The sequence below is a fragment of the Anastrepha obliqua genome, chromosome 1 (assembly GCF_027943255.1).
Source record: "Anastrepha obliqua isolate idAnaObli1 chromosome 1, idAnaObli1_1.0, whole genome shotgun sequence".
NCBI classification, from domain to species: Eukaryota; Metazoa; Arthropoda; class Insecta; order Diptera; family Tephritidae; genus Anastrepha; species Anastrepha obliqua.
The window spans coordinates 159,898,291-159,925,454 of NC_072892.1; the positions used below are offsets into that span (position 1 = coordinate 159,898,291).

At 40.3% G+C, this 27,164-nt stretch overlaps 3 protein-coding genes across 6 annotated transcripts in view; 1 reads left to right on the plus strand and 2 right to left on the minus strand.

The window, feature by feature from the left end:
* Positions 1–997: 997 nt before the first annotated feature.
* Positions 998–2,465, minus strand: LOC129239100 (ubiquitin-like domain-containing CTD phosphatase 1). Its single transcript, XM_054874405.1, has 2 exons — positions 2,216–2,465; positions 998–2,143 (listed from the first exon to the last, which is right to left on the minus strand). The coding sequence occupies exons 1-2, from the start codon at positions 2,415–2,417 to the stop codon at positions 1,338–1,340; spliced, it is 1,008 nt and encodes a 335-aa protein (XP_054730380.1). The 5' UTR covers positions 2,418–2,465; the 3' UTR covers positions 998–1,337.
* A 2,226-nt stretch (positions 2,466–4,691) lies between these two features.
* Positions 4,692–7,590, plus strand: LOC129239110 (F-box only protein 9). The gene is made up of 3 exons (XM_054874415.1): positions 4,692–5,638; positions 5,701–6,466; positions 6,535–7,590. Exons 2-3 carry the CDS (start codon positions 5,709–5,711, stop codon positions 7,217–7,219), a joined length of 1,443 nt encoding a protein of 480 aa, XP_054730390.1. The 5' UTR covers positions 4,692–5,638; positions 5,701–5,708; the 3' UTR covers positions 7,220–7,590.
* A 3,784-nt stretch (positions 7,591–11,374) lies between these two features.
* The window catches only part of LOC129239117 (uncharacterized), a 51,320-nt gene continuing 35,530 nt past the window's right edge, over positions 11,375–27,164 (minus strand). For all 4 annotated transcript variants that reach the window (XM_054874426.1, XM_054874451.1, XM_054874436.1 and 1 more), the window contains exons 5-10: positions 20,735–21,014; positions 20,228–20,408; positions 19,933–20,146; positions 19,615–19,821; positions 11,775–12,601; positions 11,375–11,697 (exon numbers count right to left, since the gene is read on the minus strand). In XM_054874426.1, the coding sequence (XP_054730401.1) occupies positions 11,471–11,697; positions 11,775–12,601; positions 19,615–19,821; positions 19,933–20,146; positions 20,228–20,408; positions 20,735–21,014 (1,936 nt within the window). In that variant the 3' untranslated portion in view covers positions 11,375–11,470. The remainder of the gene's footprint in view (positions 11,698–11,774; positions 12,602–19,614; positions 19,822–19,932; positions 20,147–20,227; positions 20,409–20,734; positions 21,015–27,164) is intronic.

A 27,164-nucleotide genomic window follows, 5' to 3' on the forward strand; every position in this document is an offset into this window, starting at 1 on the left:
CCTGCGGCACATGAAACTTTAAACGCATTTTTCTCGAAACTAAGTTTTTGTATACGGTGCACACGATATCTCGAGTTCTGATAAATGAATCAGCTTAAAAATTTAATTATATATTCTCTGTAATAGTGTCTCTCGTCTGACATAGGATTTTTTTGATATCGTTATTTGTTAAATTGTTATAAACAATAGTAACATCAATTATTTTTAAATAAAAATTTCACAAAATACTGTTTATATATGTATCTTAGATACAGTGAATTGCTTAAGGGGGAAGTCTACTGTGAATTTTTCAAAAAATCGATTTTTTTTTTATTAGCTTAAAAAATACTTTGAACCCTCTTAAATAAGGTACAATATGTGTTACAGCTGGCTAAATTTTTCTTCGTTGAAATTTCGACCTTTTCCCGAAGCGCTCCAAAGCGCGTACCTGCGGCACATGAAACTTTAAACGCATTTTTCTCGAAACTAAGTTTTTGTATACGGTGCACACGATATCTCGAGTTCTGATAAATGAATCAGCTTAAAAATTTAATTATATATTCTCTGTAATAGTGTCTCTCGTCTGACATAGGATTTTTTTGATATCGTTATTTGTTAAATTGTTATAAACAATAGTAACATCAATTTTAGGCAAAAAAAAGAAAAAAATTTCAAGAATTTTTTTTCAACGCCAAAATTTTTTATCGACATAATCCTACGTCAGACGAGAGTCAATACTATGTATATGATAACAATATTTTGTTTTTTTGTTTTAGATCACCGAAACGTAAGATTTCATGTACACCGTTTAGGCACCTAAGAAAAGCGGACCTGCGCTTGCAGAAGTGCCACAGCGGCCATTTTGAATATTTTGACTTAAAATTTTTTTTTCAAAAACTTAAATATATAATAAAGATAAGAGTTTAAATAGATTTTATGTACGAGCAATATTTTGTTAGAAATAAAATCCGGAAAATAAGCCTGTTTTTTCCCTTGTCACAGTAGACTTCCCCCTTAAGTAAAATATATGATTTTATATACGAAAAAAAAAAAGTCAAAATCTTCTTTTTTTCAACCTCTGAAACCCACCTAACCCCTTAACATGTAATTGCGGTTTTATTTTCAAACTCTTACTGTCAGAAACATGCCCGGTAAGGTTTAAAAGAAGTTCAAAGTATATGAATTATTTTTTAAATTATAACTTCTAATCTTTGCACCAAAAAATTTATGAGTGGTCAATTTTTGATCTTAAAAAATATTCTGTAAGTTTTTCTTAACGATGCAGAAGTGATAATTTACAATTCTATTACTCGTCTATCGGGCAAATATTTATAAAATTCACTCAGTTTCTTATCGTCTCATTTTTTATGTGACTTATTCGGATCATACTGTTGCCATTTACGATGATTTAGTTTGTTGAAGTCGTCACAGCTTTCCGCTATGTCCTTCAGGTACTTTGATAACTTTAGCAGCTCTCTATCCATCTGACGGGTCAAATGTGCCTGACGAAAAGGTCGTACACGCAAGCCCGAGCGCGGATTCATTAGAAAGTTGCGCTGTATATCGTCAAACATGATGGTATTTTTCGAACTATATTGTGGATAAATGCCCCATATTAGACCGAGTGGTTTCACATCTACGACTCCCCTTTCAAGCGTATAAACCGAAATCATGGCAGTGGAATCCAGATAGAACATTATTTTGTAATTGGGATTACTGCTTACACCTAACATTTTCATTTTCTCCTCGATGCAACGCATACCGGTCGCCGACCAAATAACTATGTCATAATGCTGGTATGCAGATTCAAGGAACTCATGTAAGTACGGCCGCATTAGCTCCGAAGCAGATTCGGCAGGAGATCGATGGTCGAAAAGTGTGTAATCAATATCGAGCACAAGCAAATGCCTGCCTTCGCGTGGTGGTGAAATCTCTACAATTTTATACTCTCTAACACGTCGTCGTACTTTCTCTAAGTAAACGGGTGATTTCTCCACTAAGTTCTCTTCTTCGGCCACGTCAAAATCGTCTACCACCTCAGCCATATCGTCGGGCAGCTGGCAGGCACTCTCAATAGCAGCCTCAGTAGAACCAATCATCATTAACTTGAAGTTGGGTTTCAACTCCAGCACACATATTTTAGTGTCATCAGGCGCTATTTTACCTGTCAAATAAAATTAATCCCTTTACGCTCTAGATGCACAGCTCACAACGAAAATAAGGACGAGCATCTTACCTTTATATTTGAGGTTTATCAGTTTTTGCCGTTGTGGTCGCACCTGTGTGAGTTTGAAGATTTCATGACGCAGCACAGCCACGGTATCCTGATCGGTGAGGTCGGTTATAAGATATTCCTTACCACCCCATTTAACAGTAATTAAGGCTTGGTTTATCTCCATAAACTCTTCGGAAGTTGATGGCTCTGGTTCGCCTGCCATTGCAAAGTGCAATTTAACACAAATTCCTTGTGCCGGGCAGAAGTAAAATGCACGCAATCCAACAAACAAAAGCAACGAATAGAGCTGCCAGCTCCCGAAATTTTAACAGTAGCTGTGTTCGTTAAACAAATTAGCCATCGTTAGACAAGAATGATAGAATACAAGGTCGCGCCTTCCGAATTCTCTGTGTCGTCAGGCTCCCTGAATAAACAAACCGCTGTCATTACCTGTCAGTTACGTCGGCAAATCCTTTAAGATGCGTAAAATTGATTTTTGACCTCTATTTTCAGTTTCTAAACTTTAATACCATTGTAATAGGCATTAAAAGTTCTTTCGACCCTCATTTTTGGTTTGTTTCTAGTGTGCATCGATGAAGTAAATTAAAAAACCAAAAAATTGCTGTTAGAAAGTACAGTTTTGCAAATTGTGAAAACCCGAGCTATAAAAACCCTAGTTTCATTATAATGCATGCCAATTGACCTGCTATTTTGAGGGGAAAAATAACTACGAAGAGAAAAAACATTATCAAAATTACAGCACTCAAAATACTCATACTTCACAGTTGATTCATGTTATTTTCATTATTTAATAAAATGGATTATAGCTCATTAACATCTCATTATCGCTCATTAATAACAAAAAAATTGGTTTTAGATAAATATGCAGAAATCTGCAAAAGCTGTGCATAAAAAAGCAAAAATTTTAGAAAAAGTTTTTTATAATAGCGATCGCCCTTCTGCAGACACAGACATACGTCTGAGTGTATTTTAGCCATGAAAAAAAATTTGCCGTTCGGAGCGGAGTTGGCTTAAAATTGTGGGTCCTTCCATTTGTGGAACTTCAAGACGCACGTCATAAGGAGGAGGAAGGACTCGGCCAAGCACCTCACAGAAGTGTACGTGCCAATTATTTATTTATTTTTTTTTTTTTTTAATTTATGGCGATATCTATTATTTACAGTATCTCACTGGATGTTAAGCTAAATACACACCAGGCAACCGTTGCAGCAACTCGGCCATGTTGAAGCAACCGTTGCCTCGTGTGTAGCTGTGTTGCCAAATGATTTTCGTGTTGCTGCAACCGTTGCCTGAAATATCAAATAAATTTGATTTTTGGGATAGGTTGCTGTAACCGTTGCTTCGTGTGTATCATTGTTTACTGCTTTTACTCGTTCAGTTCGTTGAACACAAGCAAAGAAGAAGGTTCGTGCGGAGTAAAATAAAGTGAAAAAGGAAAAAATGGCAATTGAAAATAATGAAAATTATGTTAATTTTATTAACGAATATAAAAATTTGAGAGAGCTGTGGGATATAAGTAGTGAAAAATATAAAAATAAAAATTTTAGAAAAAAAGCATACGAACAATTAAAAAATGAATACAATAAAATTGATAAAAATTTCAAGTCCGCAAAAGCGTTTCCTGTTGCAAGATACCGCAAAGTTATTGCCAGTCTAATTTCTGCTGATATTGCCTCTCTCATTATGGTATCTTGTTTCGTTATTTTGGCCTTTACGAAGTCCAACAATTTTCTAAACAGGGCTTCGTCCATCCTCATGTAATTTTTATAGTCCGCTGGCTCATTTTCCTTCAGTTCTTTCAGCAGCCTCTCGTTCGAAAATTCGATTTTTTTAAACGCCAATTTTTGGACCAGATTTTTTTTCTCTTCTTTTGTTGCATCTCTTCTCTACAAAAGTTCGTCAATTATAATAAGAGAAGTAATTTTACGTATCTTCCGCTTGTACCTTTCCTGCACCACAGTTATACACAATACTGAGATTGAAGCAACGGTCGCAACGTGTTCGCCAGATTTTTTTTCTCTTCTTTTGTTGCATCTCTTCTCTACGAAAGTTCGTCAATTATAATAAGAGAAGTAATTTTACGTATCTTCCGCTTGTACCTTTCCTGCACCACAGTTATACACAATACTGAGATTGAAGCAACGGTCGCAACGTGTTTCTTAAACAAAGGCAACACGTTGCTGCAACCGTTGCTTCAATGGTTGCCTGGTGTGTATTTAGCTTTACGTTTTTACTTGGGAAATCATGGTAAATTGAAAATTTTTAAGCCCTTGTTCTCAAAATTTAATTTTTTTAGATTATGACCCTCTTGCAGTAATGAGCGATATGATTTATTATTTTTTGAATACTTGCGGGTTTTCATTAAAAGTCCCTTAAAAGTGTAACCATTGCCGCCTTCTTGCGCAATATGCAGTTATCAGCTGATTGTCGAGTTGTCAAAGTCCGTATGTTTGTTGTTTTGTTTTGACTAAATACGAGTAGTGGTTTTCACGCAATCGGGAATTAGAAAAGGGATACAAAACGTTATCCATGACAAAAATAACAACAAAACGATGGATTCAACACTAACTGGACAACAATTTACCGCCTATCAAAAGCAAATGCAACAATTGTAAAGTGAGGTAAATCTGCAGCGATCCATACGAAGTTTGGGCACTGCGTACGCAGTAAAGAAATATTTCAGGATACAGGCATACATATCACATAGTGAAAAGTGCAAATGCGCATTTGGTAAGCGCAGGTGAAAGAAAGGACAAATTTACCTTGATAAATTGCTCTATAAAAAGTTAAAAATATTTATTCCCGTTAAATGTGGCAAAAACTTTAGTATAGCGCATTTAGTGTCTCAATGTTCATATATGTAAACTGAAGTTAAAATTCTATCGCCGGCATAGAAAATACTGTGAAAGTGAACTTTTGAAAAAAAGAAAACCTGTCGAAAAAGTACTCCATTCAAACGCGAAGTGTTGTGTACCTTTCAACCTTGACATTGATTATTTGCCGCCTATAATGGCCAATTGTTTCGTGATTACGCCTAAAGTGTCGCCGGTTCTGTATCTCTTCACCGCCAAGTTCTCTAACGTGCCAGCTATCGTAGCTGTTGGAGCCTGCGAAAATACCCAATTCAATTTTAAGTGCCGTCGCCTCCCGGTGTCTGCAGTGTGCCAACAATATTCACGCCCTTTCATCATACGATACAGCGACCGTGAACTAGCCGAACACGCCTAAATTGTGAGCGGCGACTTCTCCAATCATAGAGTAACTACCGCAGTAGTAAAAATTAAGTAAAAGTCATATTTACCAAGCAAAACGTAGTGCTAAGCGGTGTGCTGCCATTGTACAAGTTTGTATTGGTATCTGAATAATTTCACAACTGTGCGTGTGCTGATTATTTCTTCTTCTTTGTGGCATCTTATCTATAAGGTTTGTAGCGCTTTTACACATATGTATGTATGTATTCAAACATTAAATTGGTTTTTGTTTAGAAAACATCATGTCAAAGCCGGTGGTTCCCACACTAAGTGCGGAAGATGATGTGCTAAGTCACCATCGACAATCATCCACTGCATCACAATCGGCGACAGAAGTGGCTGTGTTGAATTCTCCTTTACACACATTTTCCACTGACATTCGCACAGAGTTGGAAGTGTTTCGCGACAATTGGCAACGTGAATTGAAGAATCAGAGTGAAACTGAAACACCTACAAAAAATCTAGAAAACGATGTTAAAAATGTCGTCGAGGTTGAACAGCATAAGCTGGCAGAGAATCTATTCCGAAGTGCCGTAGAGCTAGAACAGCGAGGCAAGGTTTATGATGCATTGCCACTCTACCGCAAAGCTGTGCAAATTGTGCCAGATATTGAATTCAAATATTATGAGTTACAAAAAGTAAAGTCAGCAGCCGCTGGTGGAAATTTTACTGAAGGAATCAAAGTGTTCGACCCGAATCTACAAATCGAAAGACCCGAAGAAAGCTCAGATTCTGAAGAGTTACTCGAAGATTTATATGAAAAATTTCAATTAGATTTGACCGGTAACGGCGGTCGTTTACTGCATAGCAGCCGTGATGCGGGCGTTATTACCACGGAAGCGCACATATCCGAGTTGCCGCCGGAAATATTATTGTACATATTGCGTTGGGTAGTGTCGGCGCAATTAGATATGCACTCGTTGGAACAATGTGCGTCTGTTTGCAAAGGACTGTATTTGTGTGCACGCGACGAAGAGTTATGGCGCTTGGCATGCGCAAAGTAGGTTTATTCAATGAGTATTCTTTTAAATGCGTATTTTTTATATTTATTTATTTTCTTTTCACCAGAGTTTGGGGCGTTAATCTCGGCACTTTGAGCGAACCGGCAGACCGACCAACAGACAACCTAATTGAGTCAGCAGACACAACACCCATCGTGTACACGTCGTGGCGTCAAATGTTTATCATGCGCGAACGTGTAATTTTTAACGGTTGCTACATTAGCAAGACAACCTATTTGCGTATGGGCGAAAACAGCTTTCAAGATCAATACTATCGACCCATACAGCTCGTGGAATATTATCGTTATGTACGCTTTTTAGGTGATGGACGTGTACTCATGATGACCAACGCCGATGAACCAGCACAGGGTGTGAATAAACTTAAGAATATTCATCAATTACGCTCGGAAGTGCTATGTGGCCATTATCGACTTTATGGAGACACTATAACTATTGTGGTAAAGAAACAACAACAACAATCACATAGTAGTAATACTCATCAATATGCGCGCCATCGACGCAACAGCATCAATGATGAGCCGAACAGCATCAAATATTGTATTGAATTTCGCATAACAAATACAGCAAAGCGAAAGTACGGACGCTTGCTATGGACACACTATTCGGTGGTGCAGACGCGTAACAAAGTGGAGACGACATCACAATTTGAGCTTACACCATCAAAGTATCCGCCATTGTGGTTCTCGCCAGTGCGTAGCTACCACTTGGACACCGATGCGCCGCTTTCTTAAAGCGCTGTCCAAACAGCATGGCTTATTTGGTCGCGGGCATACATATGTATGTAGTTACAGCGCTGCATATGTAGGCATACATATATACAATATAGAGTTTTTTGAAACATAAACTAAATTAGTTAATTTAAAAGATGTCGATTTACAAACGACAAAATCAAATATACAGGAGTTAAATGGTTGCTATAAATTTACTATTTATAAAATAAATACTATATTCTGCATATTCACACATATTGTAGAGGCTAAGTGCTTAAAGCTTAACTCTGTGAAATTTTTCTAATACTAAGTAGCTGCAGAGGTCTGTGTCCTAGTTTTCTGTTGGCTTTTATGAGTGCAAAGCATGTAATAAAGTTATGAAATAACAATAACCTGCCACGATTTTTGTATGGAAATGAATGCTAACCAGCTTTAGGGCAATGGCTGCAGAGGTAAATAGTTGAATAAAAACAGTGCGTGTAGCGTAGAACACATAACAGAAGTGAAACTTTCAAGGCAGACAAAGAAAGAGGGAGAAACCCGAGAGAGAATTAGAGAGAGAGAGAGAGAGAGAGAGAGGGAGAGAGAGAAAGAATATATATCTAAATAAATGCACAACATTTGCATAGAATACAAATAGACAAAATTTACAAAAAACGGAGAAGGGTCGACCGGTGTAGGTAAACGCCGGACACAAACCGTGGCAACAACGCGCACTACTCCGAGCATTTATCACGCGCACGAACGCAGCGATTCCAGGACCGCAGCAACGGCTCAAATTACCTCAAGGCAATACCAATAAATCCGACGCCAGAATGGATAGCGCTTTATATCAGGTCAGTCCATAAGTTCGTGCGTATTTTACCCATAATTTCACTTTTGTATGATTTTTGCATACAAAAAATTAATCGCGGAATATAACGGAACTATTTATATTTTCTTTGACACATTGTGCATTCAACAAGTGATTTTAATCGTGGATAGAAGCACGTGTTGTTAAAATAAAAAATAAAATGGAATCTTCGAACGCGTATAAGAGGCATATTTTGTATTTTTTTTATAAAAGTGGTAAAAATGCAACTGCTGCTGCAGAAATAAACACTGTTCACGGAGAGGATACCGTGAGTGTAAGGACTGCGCAAAAGTGGTTTTCAAAGTTCCGAAGTGGTAACTGCGACGTGGAGAATGCCCCGCGTGCTGGACGTTCTGAAGTCTTTAACTCCGACGCCTGCTAGAACTCGTGGAAGCTGAGCCAAATTTGATAGTCGATATGATAGCTCAGAGGTTAAATTTATTCACAGGCACCTGGTTCAGTTAGGAAGGGTTTCAAAGCTGGGAAAATGGGTTCCGCATAGACTTTCCAACCTTCCAGAGAGTGAATGTGTGTTCTCAGCTGCTGCAACGGCTTGAAAATGAAAGTTTTTTGAACCGCATCGTTACTGGTGATGGAAAATGGGTCCTTTACAATAATCCTGTTCGCAAACGCCATTGGTTAGATAAAGATGAAACACCAGAACCGACCCCAGAGATGGCCTTCACCTCAAGAAGATTCTCCTGTCTATTTGGTGGGATATGGCCGGTATTGTTTATTATGAACTTCTGGAACTAAGCCAGACGATAACTGCCGATTATTATTCCCATCAGCTATCAAACCTGAATGAGGCACTTAACAAAAATCGGCCGTCTTTTAGTGAATAGACGCAAAGTTTTGTTTCAACACGACAACGCAAGACTTCATACCGCAAGGCAAGCATTAGGCAAGCTGAACGAGCTCGGATGGGAGATATACGATACACTAGACAGGGCTAGTGGGGGAGACCTGGCCCCAGCCCCACATCAGCACGGATTCCGACGAGTGCACAGCACCACCACTGCACTCACCGCCATAAACGCCCAGATAAATCGCGGGCTTAACCAAAACCGCCCCTGCGAGAGGACTGTCCTAGTAGGGTTGGACCTAAAGAAGGCTTTCGATACAGATGACATTTATCAGTCGACACTCCCGCCAGGGCTGAAGAGGTGGTCCGCGAACTACCTGAGCGGTCGGCACTCTTCAGTGATTTTTCGAGATCAAATATCAAAGCAGAGGAAGATTAAGCAAGGTGTACCGCAGGGTGGTGTCCTTTTTCCCTTGCTTTTTAACTTCTACATCTCGAAGCTCCCCCAACCACCAGCGGGAGTTTCCCTGATCTCATACGCTGACGACTGCACGACAATGGCGTCGGGCAATGACATCGATGGCCTGTGTTCCAAAGTGAACAACTACCTCACCGACCTTTCTCGCTTTTTCACTGTGAGGAATCTCCAACTCTCCCCCACCAAGTCCACGGCGACCCTTTTCACCACCTGGACAAAGGAGGTCAAGCTGTCCCTTAAGGTAAAAGTCGACGACACACCAATTCCGACTGTAAATAACCCCAAAATTTTGGGTGTAACCTTTGACAGCTTGCTCTCCTTCTCTGCGCATACAACCGCAATTGCCAGAAAAGTCCAAAATCGCAACAAGGTCCTCAAATCGCTGGCCGGCAGCACTTGGGGCAAAGACAAAGAACTGTTGCTTTCGACATTTAAGGCAATTGGCCGGCCGGTTCTAAACTATGCTGTGCCTGTCTGGTCGCCTGGAACCAGTGATTCGCAGTGGACAAAGCTACAGACATGTCAAAATACCGCCATTCGGACAGCGACCGGGTGCCTCCTGATGTCACCCATCCAACATCTACACAACGAGGCACAAATGCTCCCAGTAGCGGACCACAACAAACTGCTCAGCAAGCAGTTCCTGCTGGGATGTTATCGCAGGTTTCACCCCTGCAGACACCTGCTTGAGCCTGAGCCGCCTCCCAGGCACGTCAGGAGACACCTCCTAGACTATGCTGACGAAATCCAGGACAAAACTGACCGAAACCTACTGGACCGGACAGTATTTAGACAGTCAATAAACGACATTCACCGGGAGACCGTTACCACCTTCATGAACTCCCGTCCAGTGAATGCCGTAATCGGAGTCCAACCACCACCTATCGCAGATGAAGAGCTCCAGCTTCCCCGTGAGACCGCATAACACTGGCACAATTACGTTCTGGATACTGTAGCAGGTTAAACTTCTACATATCCAGAATCGATCCCGACATACCAAACACATGTCCGGCATGTGAAGGTACCCCGCACGACACTAACCACCTCTTCACATGCCCCCTCAAACCGACTCATCTAACCCCCCTCTCCCTCTGGACCCAACCTGTCGAAACAGCATATTTCCTGGGCCTACCATAAGATGAGCTAGACGAAGACGACCGATGATATACTTACACAGACAGGGCTACATATGCTGTTAAAACAACAACAACAACAAGCTCGGATGGGAGCTAATGCCGCATCCACCATACTCTCCGGATATTGCACTTTGTGATTATCACCTTTTCCGTAAACTTCAATCCCGTATGAGTAACAAGAACTACACCTCAAAAGATACTATAAAAAGGGATATCGAAGCGTATTTTGGCTCCTAGGACAAACAATTTTTTGAGCAGGGAATTTAAAATTTGCCTAAATGTTGGGAAAACATTGTAAATAATGAAAGAAAATATATTATTGATTAATAAATACTTTAAACATCTTTTTTATTAATTTTAAAACCACCTTTAAAAAACGCACGAACTTATGGGCTGACCTGATAGTACGCACAAGCATTAGCCAGGAAACGGAAATAAGCGTCAAAAAGTAGGCACCAAAAAAAAAAAACGACAAGAAAATTGGGATCAAAAAATGCCCCAAACAGTAGGCACCAAGGAAATATAACGCCAAAAAGTAGGCATATTTCCTACAAGTTTGCACCAACAAACACGCGCCAAAAAGTAGGCAGTGTTATTTCTAACTAGAAATTATCACCCACAAAGAAAAACTCAGGAAAAATAGCCTAAAGTGTATCTAAGATATATATAAGATATAGCTCTCTCTCTCTCTCTCCTTTTCCTATATGTTATATCTTTTTTCTCTCTCGCGTAACGAAAACGCCCAAAACGTTGCATGACCTTGAAATTTTACTCTCCATTCTCACTCGTCCATCGACGCCTAAGAAGTTTCACTTCAATAATCAACTCCCAAATAACTATACTAATTTCAAAATTTTTAGTTTTTATGAAAACAAACCTTGTGCGTAGTCGATTTGATTCGCTATTAAATTAAGTGACCTTTGTGTCTTTTACTTAGTGATACCATAACATTTTATTTACAATCTAATACAAAGAAGTGCTAATTTAGAATTGCTTAGCATCAAAGTGTGTAACCTCCTTGATCCGCCCAATGCACACGTCGACTTTCGAGATAGTCCAGACTCTCTTTGATCTTGCGACGCTCTTCATCCATTACCGCCAAACGCTTGTACTTCTGTATGACATAGCAACAACTGAACATGAGCGCCACTTGGAAGATAAGCCAGAAGATCATTACAGCGATGAGCAGACTTTGATTCAAGCAAAGGCTGTCAAATTGCATGCGATCTAAATAAATGGAATAAAAAGAAAAAAATTCATATTGTAGTATTCATCATGTATGTGTGTATGTTAGTAGCACCCACCAATGCCCGCGATCAATAAGATGCCACGCTCGCCGTAAATGAAACTATTACTGCTAACCTGATCTGGGCCGCGTACATGCAAATTATAGTTCAAAGGCAGTACGCCCAAATCTTGAAGTGACATATTTTCCGTCTTTGAGTCATCTGTTGAATTCATCACCTCCAGGGGGTCTTCAACCACATCCATCACAGTTGATATATAAACCGGATTTTGTACTTTAAAACGACCGGAAAGCGTTGAATCTGGCTCCTGTGCCTCACGACGCCGTCTTGCAGCTCGTCTTACACGGTTCGCGGCAGTACTACTAAAGCTGTCACCCTCATTGGTGCTGGTGCTGGTGCTAATACCGCCATCACCACCACCACCATCACTACCGTAAGGATAGCAATTATCCTCCCGACAACGTTGAGTACAAAAACGTATTTTAACATCGAAGTTCACCAACGAAGAGCCCGCAAATTTGAAGGCATGAAAACGTGCGCGCAGCATATTTTGTGTAGTGGAGCGTACACGCTCCAACGCAGGAAATACCGCCACATCAATGGGACAGCCACGCTCATCGATTAGTTGCACGAAATTTTGATTGTCCTGAGTTTTGGCGATCAGCGAGGTCGCACGAAAGTCGGGCAGTGGTGGCAGTGCATAGTTAACCAACTGTTGCTGGTGTTGCGTGTATTCAGCAATGATTTGTAATTCCAAATTCTGTCCAATTTGTACATCATTTGTTTCGTGTTGATGCGAGAGATCGACAATTTGTAAAACGACTTTTGGCAGGAGCGGCACATCGGTGCTATTGAAGAGTAGTGAGCCCTCGTTTGGCAGCATGCTGTGAGGATAGAGATGTAAATGAGAAACTATTTGTTAGCATACGTAAAACGAAACTTCATTTTATAAAAATGTCCGAGGCCATTGTATGTTTTATGTCGGATATTAAAAATTATCCCAGGCTCACCTCACATTCGAACAATCAGTTCAGAAATAACTGAGATTATATAAAAAAGTAGTGAACGATTTTAACTGAATACCTTTGAAACAGATAGATTTATTTACAAAAAAGGTTTAAATCTAAGCAAATTTGATAAACGAAAAATTAAAAAAATAAAAATACATTAAAATGTATTGGAAATTGTTTTTTGCTTCATACATATACTGTATCCAAAAAAAAAAAAATACAGGTTTTGATTGAAAAGTAATGAGCCTTATTTTTTTTTTAAGCAGTTTTATTAAACCTTTTGGCTTATAACGGGTGATCAATTAGGAGGAGTTTTTTTCATTTGCGTTTTTTTTACAGATCGCGCGCGAGTTGTGGCAAACTGTCATCGTGGATTTGTTGAACAGCGTTTGGCATTTCATCATGGAAAACTCACACCGCAACAACGTCTACAAATTGTTCAACTGTATTATGAAAATCAGCGTTCTGTGACAAATGTTTTTCGTGCGCTTAGACCGCATTATGGTCAACATAATCGGCCTGCCTTAAACACTATTCGACATACCATCAACAAATTTGAATCCGAATATTCATTGGTGGATAATTCTCGACCGAATAGACCACGTCCAGCAAGAAGCATTGAGAATATAGCGGCAGTAGCATAGAGTGTACGTGAAAACCGCGATGAATCGATTCGGCACCGTTCTCAGCAACTTGGACTGTCGTATGGAACAACTTGGTCAATTTTACGGAAGGATCTTCATTTAAAAGCATACAAAATACAGCTCGTACAAGAACTAAAGCCGAATGACCTTCCTGCACGTCACCGTTTTGCTGATTGGGCTCTTGAAAAGATTGAAGAAGATCCGCTGTTTTCGAGCAAAATTTTGTTCAGCGATGAGGCGCATTTCTGGCTCAATGGTTACGTCAATAAGCAAAATTGCCATATTTGGGATGAAGAGCAACCAGAACAGGTTCAAGAGCTATCTTTACACCCAGAGACAACAACGGTCTGGTGTGGTTTATGGGCTGGTGGAATCATCGGTCCATATTTTTTCAAAAATGATGATGGCCGCAACGTAACTGTGAATGGTGCTCGCTACCGTACCATGATATCGGACTTTTTGCTACCTGAAATTGAATCTAATGATCTCTACGACATTTGGTTTCAACAAGACGGAGCCACTTGCCATACAGCTCGTGAAACAATGACTTTATTAAGAAGTCATTTCGGAGAGCAGCTGATTTCACGTTTAGGACCTGTGAGTTGGACACCAAGATCTTGTGATATCACACCTTTGGACTTTTTTCTTTGGGGATTCGTGAAGTCCAAGGTCTATGCTGATAAACCAGCTACGATTGAAGCTCTGGAAGCCAACATTACGCCTGTTATTCACGACATACCAGTCGAAATGCTCGAACGAGTGATTGAAAATTGGACTTTCAGAATGGACCACCTTAAGCGTAGTTGCGGCCAACATTTGAATGAAGTCATATTCAAAAAGTAAATGTCAAAGAATGTCCTTTCAAATGATAAATAAAGGTTTTGAACATAATTTACATTTTTTTTTTTTTTTTAACTATTGAAAAAAGCACCTCATGATTGATCACCCGTTACAACTAATATTCTTCAAAATAGGACCCTTGAGCGTCAATACACCGCTGGTAGCGGTCCTTCCACTGCAGGAAACATTTTTTAAACTCATCCGCCGGAATCGCGTTCAATTCGGCTGTCACAGTTTTTTGGATCGCCTCGATGAAGTCGAAACGCCTCCAATTCAGCTTTCTTTTCAGGCGCGGGAACAAGAAGAAGTCCGGAGGGGACAGGTCTGGGCTGTAGGGAGGGTGCGGAAGCACCCGAACCCCCATCTTGGCCAATGCAGAGGTGAAGAGTAAGGCGGTATGCGCCGGCGCATTGTCGTTATGAAGGGTCCAATTGTTGACGAGGTCGGGCCGAACTCTGGCGACACGGTTTTTCAGCCGAAGGAGCACTTCTTTGTAAAATGCCGCGTTCACTGATCTCACGTAGACTAGCACGACGGTCACTGTTAAAAATTCACGAACCCGGTTCACATCTTCGTCTGTTTACGTCGTCGAAGGCCTTCCAGATCGCTGTTCGTCTTCGACGTCCCCCGGCCTTCCTTGAACGACTTGTGCCACCGGTTTACCTGGACACTGGATAGAGATTGGTCCCCGTAAGCCTCCTTGAGTAGCTCAATGGTTTCGGGACACGTTTTGTTTAGCTTTATGCAAAATTTGATCGATTAAAGCTGCTCCAACGACTGCTGCATTTTCGCCACTGCAAAATCCTAACACACTTTTAAAACAGCTTTCACGCGCGGAGTGATGTTGACTGCACCGCTGTTGCCAGCGAACTGGGACCGGTTTGTAGTAGAAGGGGAAGGTCCAACGGGAAAACTCATTACTTTTCCATCAAACCCAGTATATATATGACGTAAAACTAGAACTCCACATCAAACTTTCGTCACTTTCAGCTAACAAATCTTATAGCTGCATAAAACGGTGAATGCCATTATGCCTAGAACCCAAGGTACAGAATTCTATCTTAAGATTGTTTCTAAATGGACTCTCAGCAACCATAACGAAAAGGCCGATAAAACGTCAGTGAATTTAGATGTACCACGGAATCACCTTGTGGACTTCTGTCACAGTTGAAGGAATGGAGAGGAAGTATAGAGCGTTGAACACTTTCTCTGTCGCTGTTCCGCTTTTGCCAAGACGCGATATTGCTGGTTGAAGCTTTACTTCTTTGGATGCACATCAGACTTAGAATCGCCAGCTATTTATTCAGCACAATTTATTTCTTCGTTTATTCGAGAGGCGAAGAGGCGGTTGGGTGTAGTCACCGGTCGCCTTCGTCTAACTCATGTAACGGTAGGCCCAGGAAACTTGCTGTTTCGACAGGTTGGGTCCAGAGGGAGAGGGGTGTTAGATGAGTGGGTTTGATGGAGCATGTGAAAAGGTGGTTAGTGTCGTGCGGGTGCCTTCTCATGTCGAAGCGGCTTCACGACATTGGGAATTAGGATGGAACCTTGAGAGCCCAAACTAGTGATACCACAATGGGCTCTCAGGCCATCATGAAAAAAGGGCAACCACAGAAAACCAATCTAAATAGAAGGTGCCAATTAAGTTAGATTAACTATCGAAATCTTTGCAAAAAAAATAAATAAAAATAAAATAAAAGCACAGTGTAATGAAAATAAAGTAGACGTTTTATGTCGCTTCAATTATTTAAAAGCAAAGAAGAAGCTATTTTAGACAAAGAGTTTTTCACACTCTTTTTGTAAGTAATAAAAAAATTAAAAAGATTCAAACAATTTCGCTTAATAAGAGTTATAATATCAAAATCTTGTTTCACTTGACACTATTCTCAAAAAAAGTTTTCACGTCTCATATCATGCGCTAATAGGGTTAAACATTTCCCAACAATCACAACCCTTTTTGGCCTAACGCCTGTTTAATGTGGTAAAATAGCTTTTTTAAGGTAAAGAGTTAAAGAAGCACATGGTATTAGGCGTTAGTGGGTTAGGCAAAACTCTTCCATGAATGGTAGTATCGATGGCTGTACACAAACGACACATAAAAGCGAGCGTTTTTATGTTGTTCCACAACGCAATTGGAGGATCTTTTTCATGGCAAAATTAAACACGAAGGCTTGCCATTGCCCACCGCTGAGGGACGACCGCTGTTTGGTGTTTCGTGCCCGAGGGTTCGAACCAACCCATCCGGCTACGGCGAACGGGATTTAATTGAGTATTATAATTCACAATGATCAGTTCATCAAGCCCTGATAGTATGGTCAAGCCACTAGTCGTCATCGTCTATCTCATCCAACGGTAGGTCCAGGAAACATGCTGTTTCCATGGGTGGGGTCCAAAGAGAGAGGGAGGTTAGGGGAATGGGTTTAAGAGGGCATATGAATAGTGGTTGGTATCGTACGGCCTTCACACGCCGTGTGACAATTCTGGAAAGGAATGGTTTTAATCTACTTAAATATCCTGAACGGGTCTCATGAGGTAGCTGAAGCTCTTCGTTTGCAATGGGTGGTATTTGAACTCTGACGACGGCATTCGGGCGCTTTAGTTTAAGGAAATGGTAAGGACTCGCGACGAATGTCGTTCAATAACTGTCTATATATTGTCTGGTTCAGTTGCTATGTTCGGTCCTGAATTTCGTCAGTGTAGTTTAATGAATAAATGAAAATGTGGTTTGCCCTTCGACCTCGTGGTTTTTTTGTGCTCTCTACACCGTACCTCATTCAAACACAGTTCACTTAATAAATCTAAGATAGAACTGACATAGGCTGAGTGTAGGTGCCTTTTTTCCGCTGGCATACAGCCAAGATGTCTCATTCTTCTCCGTCTGTGTAGTTAAATAGATGCTTTCTAATTCGGCTAGGACGTGGCTCACCTTCTAGGAAATGCCTGCAGAGGTGGTTCCTGCGCTAACAACTCAGCAATGATGTAGGGAGATGTCAGGAGGCATTCCGTGTGTGTACTGGTAACAGTACTCTGACGAGCTTGGAGTTTACATCACTGTGAATCACTAGTAAAGGGTGTTTTTTTTAAAGGTTAGGTTTTCAAGATGAAATAAAACGCATATAATTTAATGTTATGGCCAAGAATTTAGCTTTATTATAAAGAGAAGGGTTTGCCATTATGTTTTAAAAATGATTTCGGGCAAGTGGCCACCGCGGCTGGCTCGAACAAATTCCAGCCGAGAGGCCCAATTTTCGACCACTTTTTGCAGCGATTGGGGCCGTATGTCAGCAATAACGCGCCGAATATTCTCTTCCAAGACGTCAATCGTCTCGGGCTTATCTGCGTAGACAAGCGACTTCACATAGCCCCACAAGAAATAGTCCAGCGGTGTTATATCGCACGATCTTGGAGGCCACGCCACAGGTCCACGGCGCGAGATAATGCGCTCACCAAAAGTTTCCTTCAATAAATCGATTGTTGCGTTGGCTGTATGGCATGTAGCGCCGTCTTGTTGGAACCAAAGGTCGTCCACATCAACATCGTCCAATTCAGGCACGAAAAAGTCATTAATCATGGCTCTATAGCGCTCTCCATTGACTGTAACATTATGGCCGGCTTCATTTTTAAAGAAATATGGACCAATGATTCCCTCTGCCCATAGAGCACACCAAACAGTGACTTTTTGAGGATGTAACGGCGTCTCAGCAATGGCTTGTGGATTATGTTCACTCCAAATGCGACAATTTTGCTTATTGACATACCCATTCAACCAAAAGTGAGCTTCATCGCTGAACAAAATTTTCTTCGATGCGTCGCGCGAACCGAACCATTATTTTCGTAATAAATTTACACGATTTGCAAACGTTGTTCAGGTGTAAGTCTATTCATTATGAAATGGCAAACCAAACTGAGCATAAATCAAGTGACAGCTGTCAAAAAGGCCATCTACGAAAAAAGTGCCAACTTGAAAACCTAACCTCTAAAAAAAAACACGCTGTACTAGGAGACCAGATGGGCGCGTTCCTCCGATAGCCGATTATACGTTACCGGAACGACCAGGATCTATATTCGGCCCAGGGCTGTCACTCCAGCAGCATTGCGCGTACATGTATGGGGAATGTTTATGCTAACACAACAACAACAACAATTCAGAGCCGATTGGCCAATTGCTTTAAATTTCGCTAACAACATTTCTTGGCATTTGCCCCAAGTGCTACCGGCTAGCGATTTGAGGGCCTTGTTGCGGTTTTGGACTTAACTGGCAATTGCGGTTGTGTGCGTCAAGAAGGAGATCAAACTATCGAAGGTAACACCCGAAATTTTGGGGTTGTTAACTCTTGGTATTGGTGTGTCATACACTTTAATTTTTAGCTGCAGTTCGACCTCCGTCGTCCAGGTGGCAAAGAGGGCCGCCGTAGATTTGGTGGGGGAAAGCTGCAGATTCCACTTAGTGAAAAAGCGGAAAAGGCTCGCGAGATAAACGTTAACTTTGGAACACAAGTCATCAGTGCCATTGCCGGACGCCATTATCGAACACTCGTCAGCGTAGGAGACCAGTGAGACTCCCTCTGGTGGTTGGCGTCGAAGTTCAACTATAGAAGTTGAAAAGTAAGGTGAGATGACGCCACTCTGCGGCACACCTTAATTTATTCTCCTCTCACTGACGTTTGCCAACCACACAGATAGCGCGGGGACCACCTCTTGTTGTTGTTGTAGCAGTAATACAAGCCCTCTCAGTGTAGTGAATATCACCCGCCCTCGTTGTCTAGCTCATTTATAGGTAAGCCCAGGAAACATGCTGTTTCGACAGGTTGGGTCTAGAGGGAGAGGGGTGTAAGATGAGTGGGTTTTAAGAGGCATGTGAAAAGGTGGTTAGTGCCGTGTGGGGTGCCTTCACATGCAGGACATATGTTTGGTATGTCAGGGTCAATTCCGGATAAGTAGGAGTTTAACCTGCTACAATATCCAGAACGTAATTGTGCCAGTGTTATGCGGTCTCACGAGGAAGCTGAAGCTCTTCATCTGCTGTAGGTGGTGATTGGACTCCGATTACGGTATTCGGTGATCGGAAGCTTAGGAAGGTGGTGACAGTCTCCCGATGAATGTCGTCTACACACTGTCTGGCCCAATAAATATATTTTAGTTTTGTTCTGTATCTCGTCAGCCTGCATTCCTATGGTAGCCGGTTCTACGTTTCCGAAATGACTCGGGTTTTTCCCGACCAAGGGCTGCCGCCCCAGTAAACTAGCCCTGTCCAGTGAACCGTTTATCACAACCTCTTCAGTCCCGGCGGTTGTATAAGTATACCATAACACCGCTCCGTTCTCCTAACCAAAATTGTGTAGAAAATTTCACCACACAATAGACAAGTGGCATCATAAAATCATATTCACTCTTCTAACTTACTGCTGTGCGAACTCCAATGATGATTCTAATGCAATAGCGTTTGGTATATCTTCGCCCTCTACCACATCCTCATCACTGCGTCCATCAGTGTGCCCATCCTTGCGCATCGTCGAATTGCTCATTATGCAACCAACTTTGATGAGTCGGTCGCCCTGCGTTTGCACGTTCACATTATTTTGTATCACCACCAGCGCGGATATGAAAATTCTGCAATCCAAAGTACATAAGTTAATAAGTACGTAAGTAGGTAATCAATAGTTGAGAAATAACCAAATTATTAGTTTGCTTCGGTGAATGCCAAAAAGCTTACTCGCTTACCTTTGATATGCTTTGGTGACTTCGTAAGCACGCAATATGCCGCAACGATTCTCTTTGACCTCAGTACCGATCGGCAGACGCAGCACTGTGCTACTTGTGCCATTACCCAGCACCATACACTGTTTCGAATGCATGTTCGCATACATTTTGCCATGAAACCAATCTTTCGGCGCATACTTGATGGTCATCTCCTCTTGTGTACACAGAACTTGCACTGTGGAGGAAAATTTCTTTATTCGTTGCGGGTTTCCTTGTCTTTATTTTAAATTTTATAAAAATCGTGTTGAACACTTACCATCTAAGCACTTGACACGACGCATGTAGACAGACTTTTCACGCAGTTTCAAGCTGCGTGGTCCCATCGATATGATGTCCTCTGAGTGCAGCAGGCACTCCGAGTTGGCTATATCGCGTTCGAAGTAAAACGAAACGCCTTGGCAGTAAAATTTCGTCTCGTGCGTACAGTAGGATTGACACTTTGAGGGGGAAAATCGTTATATAAAGCATGAAATTAAATACTAAACTACAAATTAATGATAGGTAAAACAAAAAACAAATATAACTAAACACATTTTAAGGTTATAATTTCGTTTAAATTAAAGAAAGCGAAAAAGTTATTCAAATCGAAAAAATACATTCAATTAATCTACGCTTTTGAATCAAAGCAACCAATGAATTGTAACAAATTTGTATTGTTGCACAAATTTCTCTTTTTTCATTTTTTATAATTTAATTCTAAAATACCATTTACATACATACAGACATACACTCGTAAAAGTAACCTCACACAACGCAAACGCACCTCTTTCTGGGTTAGACCCAAATATTTTGCTTCCGCATAAATGAAGCTACTGTTCGCATACAATTCGTATGAACAGTTATCGTTCTCGATCGGTCGCTCGTAACATTGATTTTCCATGTATTCTTCATCGTAGGGTGCAGCCCGGAAAGCATCGGGTTGTATCATTTTATCTTTATCACTGAGTATACAACGTCCCAATGTGTTGTGTTGTGATTGTTGTTGGTGTTGATATTGTTGCTGATTGCTGTGCGGTTCCGCCTGTGGTACATGTTGACTGAATCTGTGCGAGAGTAGAAAAAAGAAGAATCTCGTACAAGCGGGATTAACATAATGTGGTGCATTGACACAATAAACAAAAAATGTAGCTTTAGAAAAAATTGTAAATGGATTAAAAATGATACACCATTCCTAACATTAGGGTGTGATGAAGTTTAAAGGGTGTTCCAAATGCACGCAGCTTTTTAAGAATGAAATGAAATGTATAAATGTTAATTTCTTTTGGTATTTTATAGGTTGTCGTGATCGTAACTATTTACGACCCATTTTCCTCTGTAAAGGAATGATAAAAATTCCCATTTCATTTCGTTTATTTCAAGTCTATAACATAATAGTAGTTTTTACAGACCACTTAGAGCTAATATGAGCTTATACAGGGCCCGCCATCTATCGTTACGGATATGGTATTATTTGAAGAATGGTAACACTTAGCTGTCATCTGATTTGACAGAAAATTAGTTTTATTCTTCCGCTGAACGAAAATGGTTGTGTATACGCTCAAAGAACGCTGGGAAATATTGCGAAATTACTTTAAAAATCATGGTAATGTTGCAGAATGTGTACGAAAATTACGGATGAAGCTCATTTCCATCTCGGCGGGTATGTTAACAAGCAAAAATGCCGCATTTGGGTCTCAGAAAATCCGCACGCACTCGAAGAAAAGCCGATGCATTCACAACGAGTCACTGTTTGGTGCGGATTTTGGTCGAGAGGTATCATTGGTCTATCTTTCTTCGAAAATGAGCGAGGAGTGGCCGTAACCGTCAATGGAGAGCGTTATCGGACCACGTTGAACGAATTTTTGTTCCGAGAAATTGAAGAGGAGGATATTGGTGGCATTTGGTTCCAACAAAATGGCGCTACTTGCCACACAGCGAATGCTACGGTCAATCTTTTGCGCATTGTCTTCGAAGATCGCATTATCAGCCGAAATTCTGATATCGTTTGGCCGTCTCGGAGCTGCGATTTGACGCCGTTGGATTATTATCTTTGGGGTGCCGTCAAAGACCAGTGTTATGCCAACAAACCAGCAACAATTGATGGACTGAAGACTGATGTCATAGCTGAAATACAGCCGCATACAATCGAAAATGTGTTGAAAAATTGGACCGATCGTATGGGATGAAGCATGGCTAGCCATCATTAACCGGAAGGATTGTATTTCAAAATAAAAAAACAGTTTGGAAAAATATTGAGTAGTTTCTTTTTTATAGCATTTTTAATTCCGTAAAGTTATATGGCGGGCCCTGTATATACAAGGTAAAGTCCAAAATAAACAAAACGAAGAAGAAATGATTTCCATGGCACCATCTTTTTAATAATGAAAGTTTGGTGACGTTCGGTTCAGTGGAAGCGAAGTTATTGCGTCTAAGGTGTCCGTATGTTTGTGTCATCGGTACAAAAATGAGTTTCGAACAAAGAGGTATTTTCAAATTTTGTTTTAAAATCGGTAAAACGTTTACCGAAACATTTGAATTGGTGAAAAAAGTTTATGGCGATGATTGTCTATCTCGTGCCAGAGTTCATAAGTGGTTTACACGTTTCAGAATGGTTGTGCGGACATAAATGACAATGAACCCAAAATCAGTAATCACCGAAAATTCCATCGAATTGTTCGTAAATTTATCAAAAAAGAACCGAAATAATCGTTGAAATTCATGGATTCGGAGTTCCATATCTCCAAAACATCGATTTGTCGCATTTTTTACTGATCATATGGGCTTACGAAAGGTCTGTGCACGTTTCATTCCGCACAAGTTGACTGAGGACCAAAAATTGCTCAGAATGCAGCAATCGAAAGACCTGATTAAAGAGGCGAGAAAAGACGAGATTTACCTTTACAACATTGTAACTGGTGATGAAACGTGGTGCTACCAACAAAAACTTGAAACTAAGAGTCAAAGTGCCGAATGGAAGGCCTCAGACGAGCCACTATTCAAAAACTCGCGTTTGGAGAAGGCAAAAATCAAGTCGATGCTCATTAGTATTTACGATTCCAAGGGAATTGTCCACGAGGAGTTCGTGCCAACGGGCCAAACCGTCAATGCAATTTTCTATCTTGGCGTTTCGAAGCGTTTGTTGCACCGTATTCGTCGAATTCGCCCTGAATACTGCGAAGGAGGAAGCTGGCACTTATTGCATGATAACACACTATCTCATCGATCCACTCTTGTGACTGATTTTTTGACTAGAAATCGCATTTTAACCACCTGACCAGTTCTTTGCTACGGATCGAAGTCTTAGACAATAATTGAAAAAGACAAAAACAAACTCCAAGTATTCGAGAGAAAAATTGTGAGGCTAATCTTCGGTGCAGTCAAGACAACGACTAGTGGCGTATAAGATGGAACCATGAACTGGACCTATAAAAGAAGAAAATGTTATGTGGTTTATTAAAGTTCAAAAACTAAGATGGCTAGGTCATACCATGAGAATGGTCCCCACGAGAGCTCAACGAAAAGCTAACACAGCAGGCCAAAGCTAACACAGAGCCGTAGCGCCTAATGATGATTATGAATTTACGCTTTTCGGATCTTATCCCTACCTATGACGCAGTGCTTATTGATTAACTTAAAATCCTTGCAGAACAGGAGACTAATTTTATCTTTGTCTTTATTTTTTTATTTAATCCGTGCTGCTGTTGATTGTGCGGTGCTTCTTGAGAGGATTTTCTTTAATATTACGGACAAAGCTCTTCGTAATTCGGAGTTCTTTTATGTTGGGCTCTCTAAAATCTCTTTACGCTCGAAATGCTACCTTAATTAAATTTAATAAATTATCTAAATTTATTGAGATTGACTTTTCAAAAGATCACCTATTGAAATCTTTGAATATTTATTACAAATAATTTAATTGTACTTTCTTTGTTTTTTAATGCTTATTAACCTTAAAATACAGGGTGGCTGATGAAAGCCGCTACCAAAAAAAAATTGAATAACTTTTTTTCTTTTTAAGTTATCTGTTCCATTTTTGTTTTAATTTGCAGATTGATCTTTAAAATTTATTAAAATGGATAACTGGGACACGCAAACAGGAATTTGGATAGTCCGCCGCTATCACGCACTGGAGTCCGTAGTTTTGGTACAGAGAGAGTACAGGCGGATGTTTGGCGGCGATCCCCCGAGCAGATGGACCATAATGAGACTGGTGAATAATTTTGCTGAGCAAGGAACAGTCGCAAGAAGGCCTTATCATCGAAACCCACCAGTTCGGACGGAGGAAACGATCGCTGCTGTAGCTGCAGCTATACAAAGCAATCCAAGGGTTTCAACAAGAAGCTTATCTGCTCAACTTGGTGTCAGCCGACAGTCTTTGCAAACAATAATGCACAAAGATTTAGACTTATTTCCCTACAAAATTCAAATGGTTAACAAACTGAATGCAGCAGACTTGCCGATTCGCTTGGAATTTTGCCAGAAGATCCTGCAAATGGTGGAAGAAGACCAAAACATGTTAAACTGCCTTTTCATGTCTGATGAGGCCCATTTCGATTTAAACGGCAATGTGAACAAACAAAATTGTCGAATATGGAGTACTTCTAACCCACAGATACTCCACGAGACGGAATTGCATCCTCTTCGCGTGACAGTGTGGTGTGCGGTTTCTTCACGCTGTATTGTCGGGCCTTATTTTTTTGAAGAAAATGGTCACACCGTTACGGTTACTGGAGACCGTTATTTGAAAATGCTGAAAGAATTTTTCTATCCAGAACTACGCCGAAAGAGAATTCCTTTCAACTCTGTGTGGTTTCAACAAGATGGGGCAACGTCTCACATAGCCCAGACTGTTATGACAGAGTTGCGACGAAAATTTCCCAATAAACTGATTTCAAGAAACTCCGAATTTCGTTGGCCCCTCAGGTCGCCTGACCTTACTGCACCTGACTTTTTCTTGTGGGGTTTATGTAAACAAGAAGTTTATAAAACAAAGCCAACAAATTTGGATGAACTAAAACAATCCATTCGGGCAACAATTGCGGCTATTCCTGTCGCAACTCTCAAAGCAGCAATGAACAACTTTTTACTAAGATGCCGCACTTGTGTCAACGAGCATGGGGGGCATTTAAATTCAATTATTTTTAAAACTAGTTAAGCTACATTTAATAAAATTTAATGACCTTCAACTTGAAAAAAAAATAAATGAATTCCATACACTAAAAAAAAAAATTAATTGAGTTTCTTAATGTAGCAAAATTCATCAGCCACCCTGTACAATATATCTGAAATTGAAATTTAAAAGGCAGCGAGGGATTTGATAACTCCTAAAATACTCAGGCTAAAAAGCTCATTGTATGCGAAGCGTTGGAAAGTAAAAGGGTTGATAGTCAAGGAGGAAGAGAGAGAAGTGGCAGAGAGAAAGAGATAGGATAGAATAGAGGCAGAGACAGAGACAGAGATAGCTAGTCCTGTGAGAATTTTCCAGATTCTTTGGCCAATCTGTAAATATCTTCCAGTTTAAGAGAACGTATTTTACTCGATCTCATGACATTGGAACCCAAATTCGTAGCATTGCTCTAGCAAATGTAGGACACTCACAGAGAAAATGCTCAGTACTATCCGCCCCCTCTAAGCAAGACAGCCAAACCGGGTCCTCAATGATTCCAATGGTGGCCATATGCTGACGCCATGGGTTGTGTCCTGTAATAATACCGACCATCAACCGAATGTCTCTTTTTCCAAGTTTTAGAAGAAAGTTAGACAGTTCTCTGTTTGGGTTTGTCATAAAACACTTCCCATTTGTGTACCGTTCTAGACTGGACCATCGCTCTTTATGTAAATTGAATACATAATTGCTGATTCATTTCATAATTATATATATACAGTGGCTCACAGCTTATTTCGTGTGGCTGTATGTTAAACTAAAGAATTGTAAAATTATTTTTATTTGATTTACTTTAAAAAAAATTTAAATGCACAATCAAAGATAAATTATTTCTAATTACAAACATGTATAAATGCATTCAAATTTTTTCTGCTTTAGTAGAATATTTACAACAAAAACAGAATACTAGGTAAATTGACGTCACAGCTTATTTCGTGTGTTCACTTTTACCGTTATCGGTGCCAGTAAACCGGTTAGCAATTATAGGAAATTTGTTTTGCATAGTATATTAGATTATATCCTTGTTTAGTTTACACATTGAAAGTAGTCGGTTGTCCAGCTTAATTTAAAAATACCGTGATGGGTCGTCGTACGTCGTTTGAAAGGCGCGAATTAGTGATTACGCATTACAAAAATGGAAAGTCGCAGAAAAAAATTGCTGAAATTGTAAATTTAAGTACTTCCACAGTACAGTACATTATTCAACGCTTTTCTCGTGAAAAAAGAGTGGTTGACAAAGGCCGCCAAGCTCCAAACAAAATTTTTACAGAAGCTGATGAAAGGTGGATATTAAGAAAAATTAAAAAAGACCCACGAATTAGTGCGCCAGCTTTGACAAAAGAGCTTGAAAAAATACTTGGTAAGTCATGTAATCCTGAAACAATAAGAAGAATTCTGCGCAAAGCTGATTTCCATGGTCGTACAGCTCGAAACAAACCGTTTGTTAATGAGCGTAACAGAAGATTAAGGGTGGAGTTTGCCGAAAACCATGTTAATAAAGACCAAACATTTTGGAATGACGTTATTTTCGCCGACGAAAGCAAATTCAACCTCTTTGGTTCCGATGGAAAGTCTTTCGTTGGCGTAAGCCCAACGCGGAGCTGGACCCGAAGAATCTGCGTGGTACAGTAAAAGACGGTGGGGGCCATGTAATGGTTTGGGGCTGCACGTCAACAGCTGGTGTCGGAAACTTGCTTTTCATCGACAAAATTATGGATAAAACAGTTTATTTGAATTTATTAAAAAATAATTTACTACAAAGTGCTGAAAAATTAGGCATTCGGGACAGGTTCAGGTTCTATCAGGACAATGATCCGAAGCATAAGTCGGAATTAGTGCAACGGTGGCTTATATGGAATTGCCCTAATGTGGTAAAAATGCCAGCACAATCACCTGATCTCAATGTAATTGGGAATTTATGGAATATTCTGGATCAAAAAATTAGAAAACATAACATAAGCAACAAACAAGATCTAAAACCAGCATGGCAAGTGGAGTGGGAGAAAATATCTCCTGAATACACTGGAAAACTTGTTAGCTCCATGCAATCCCG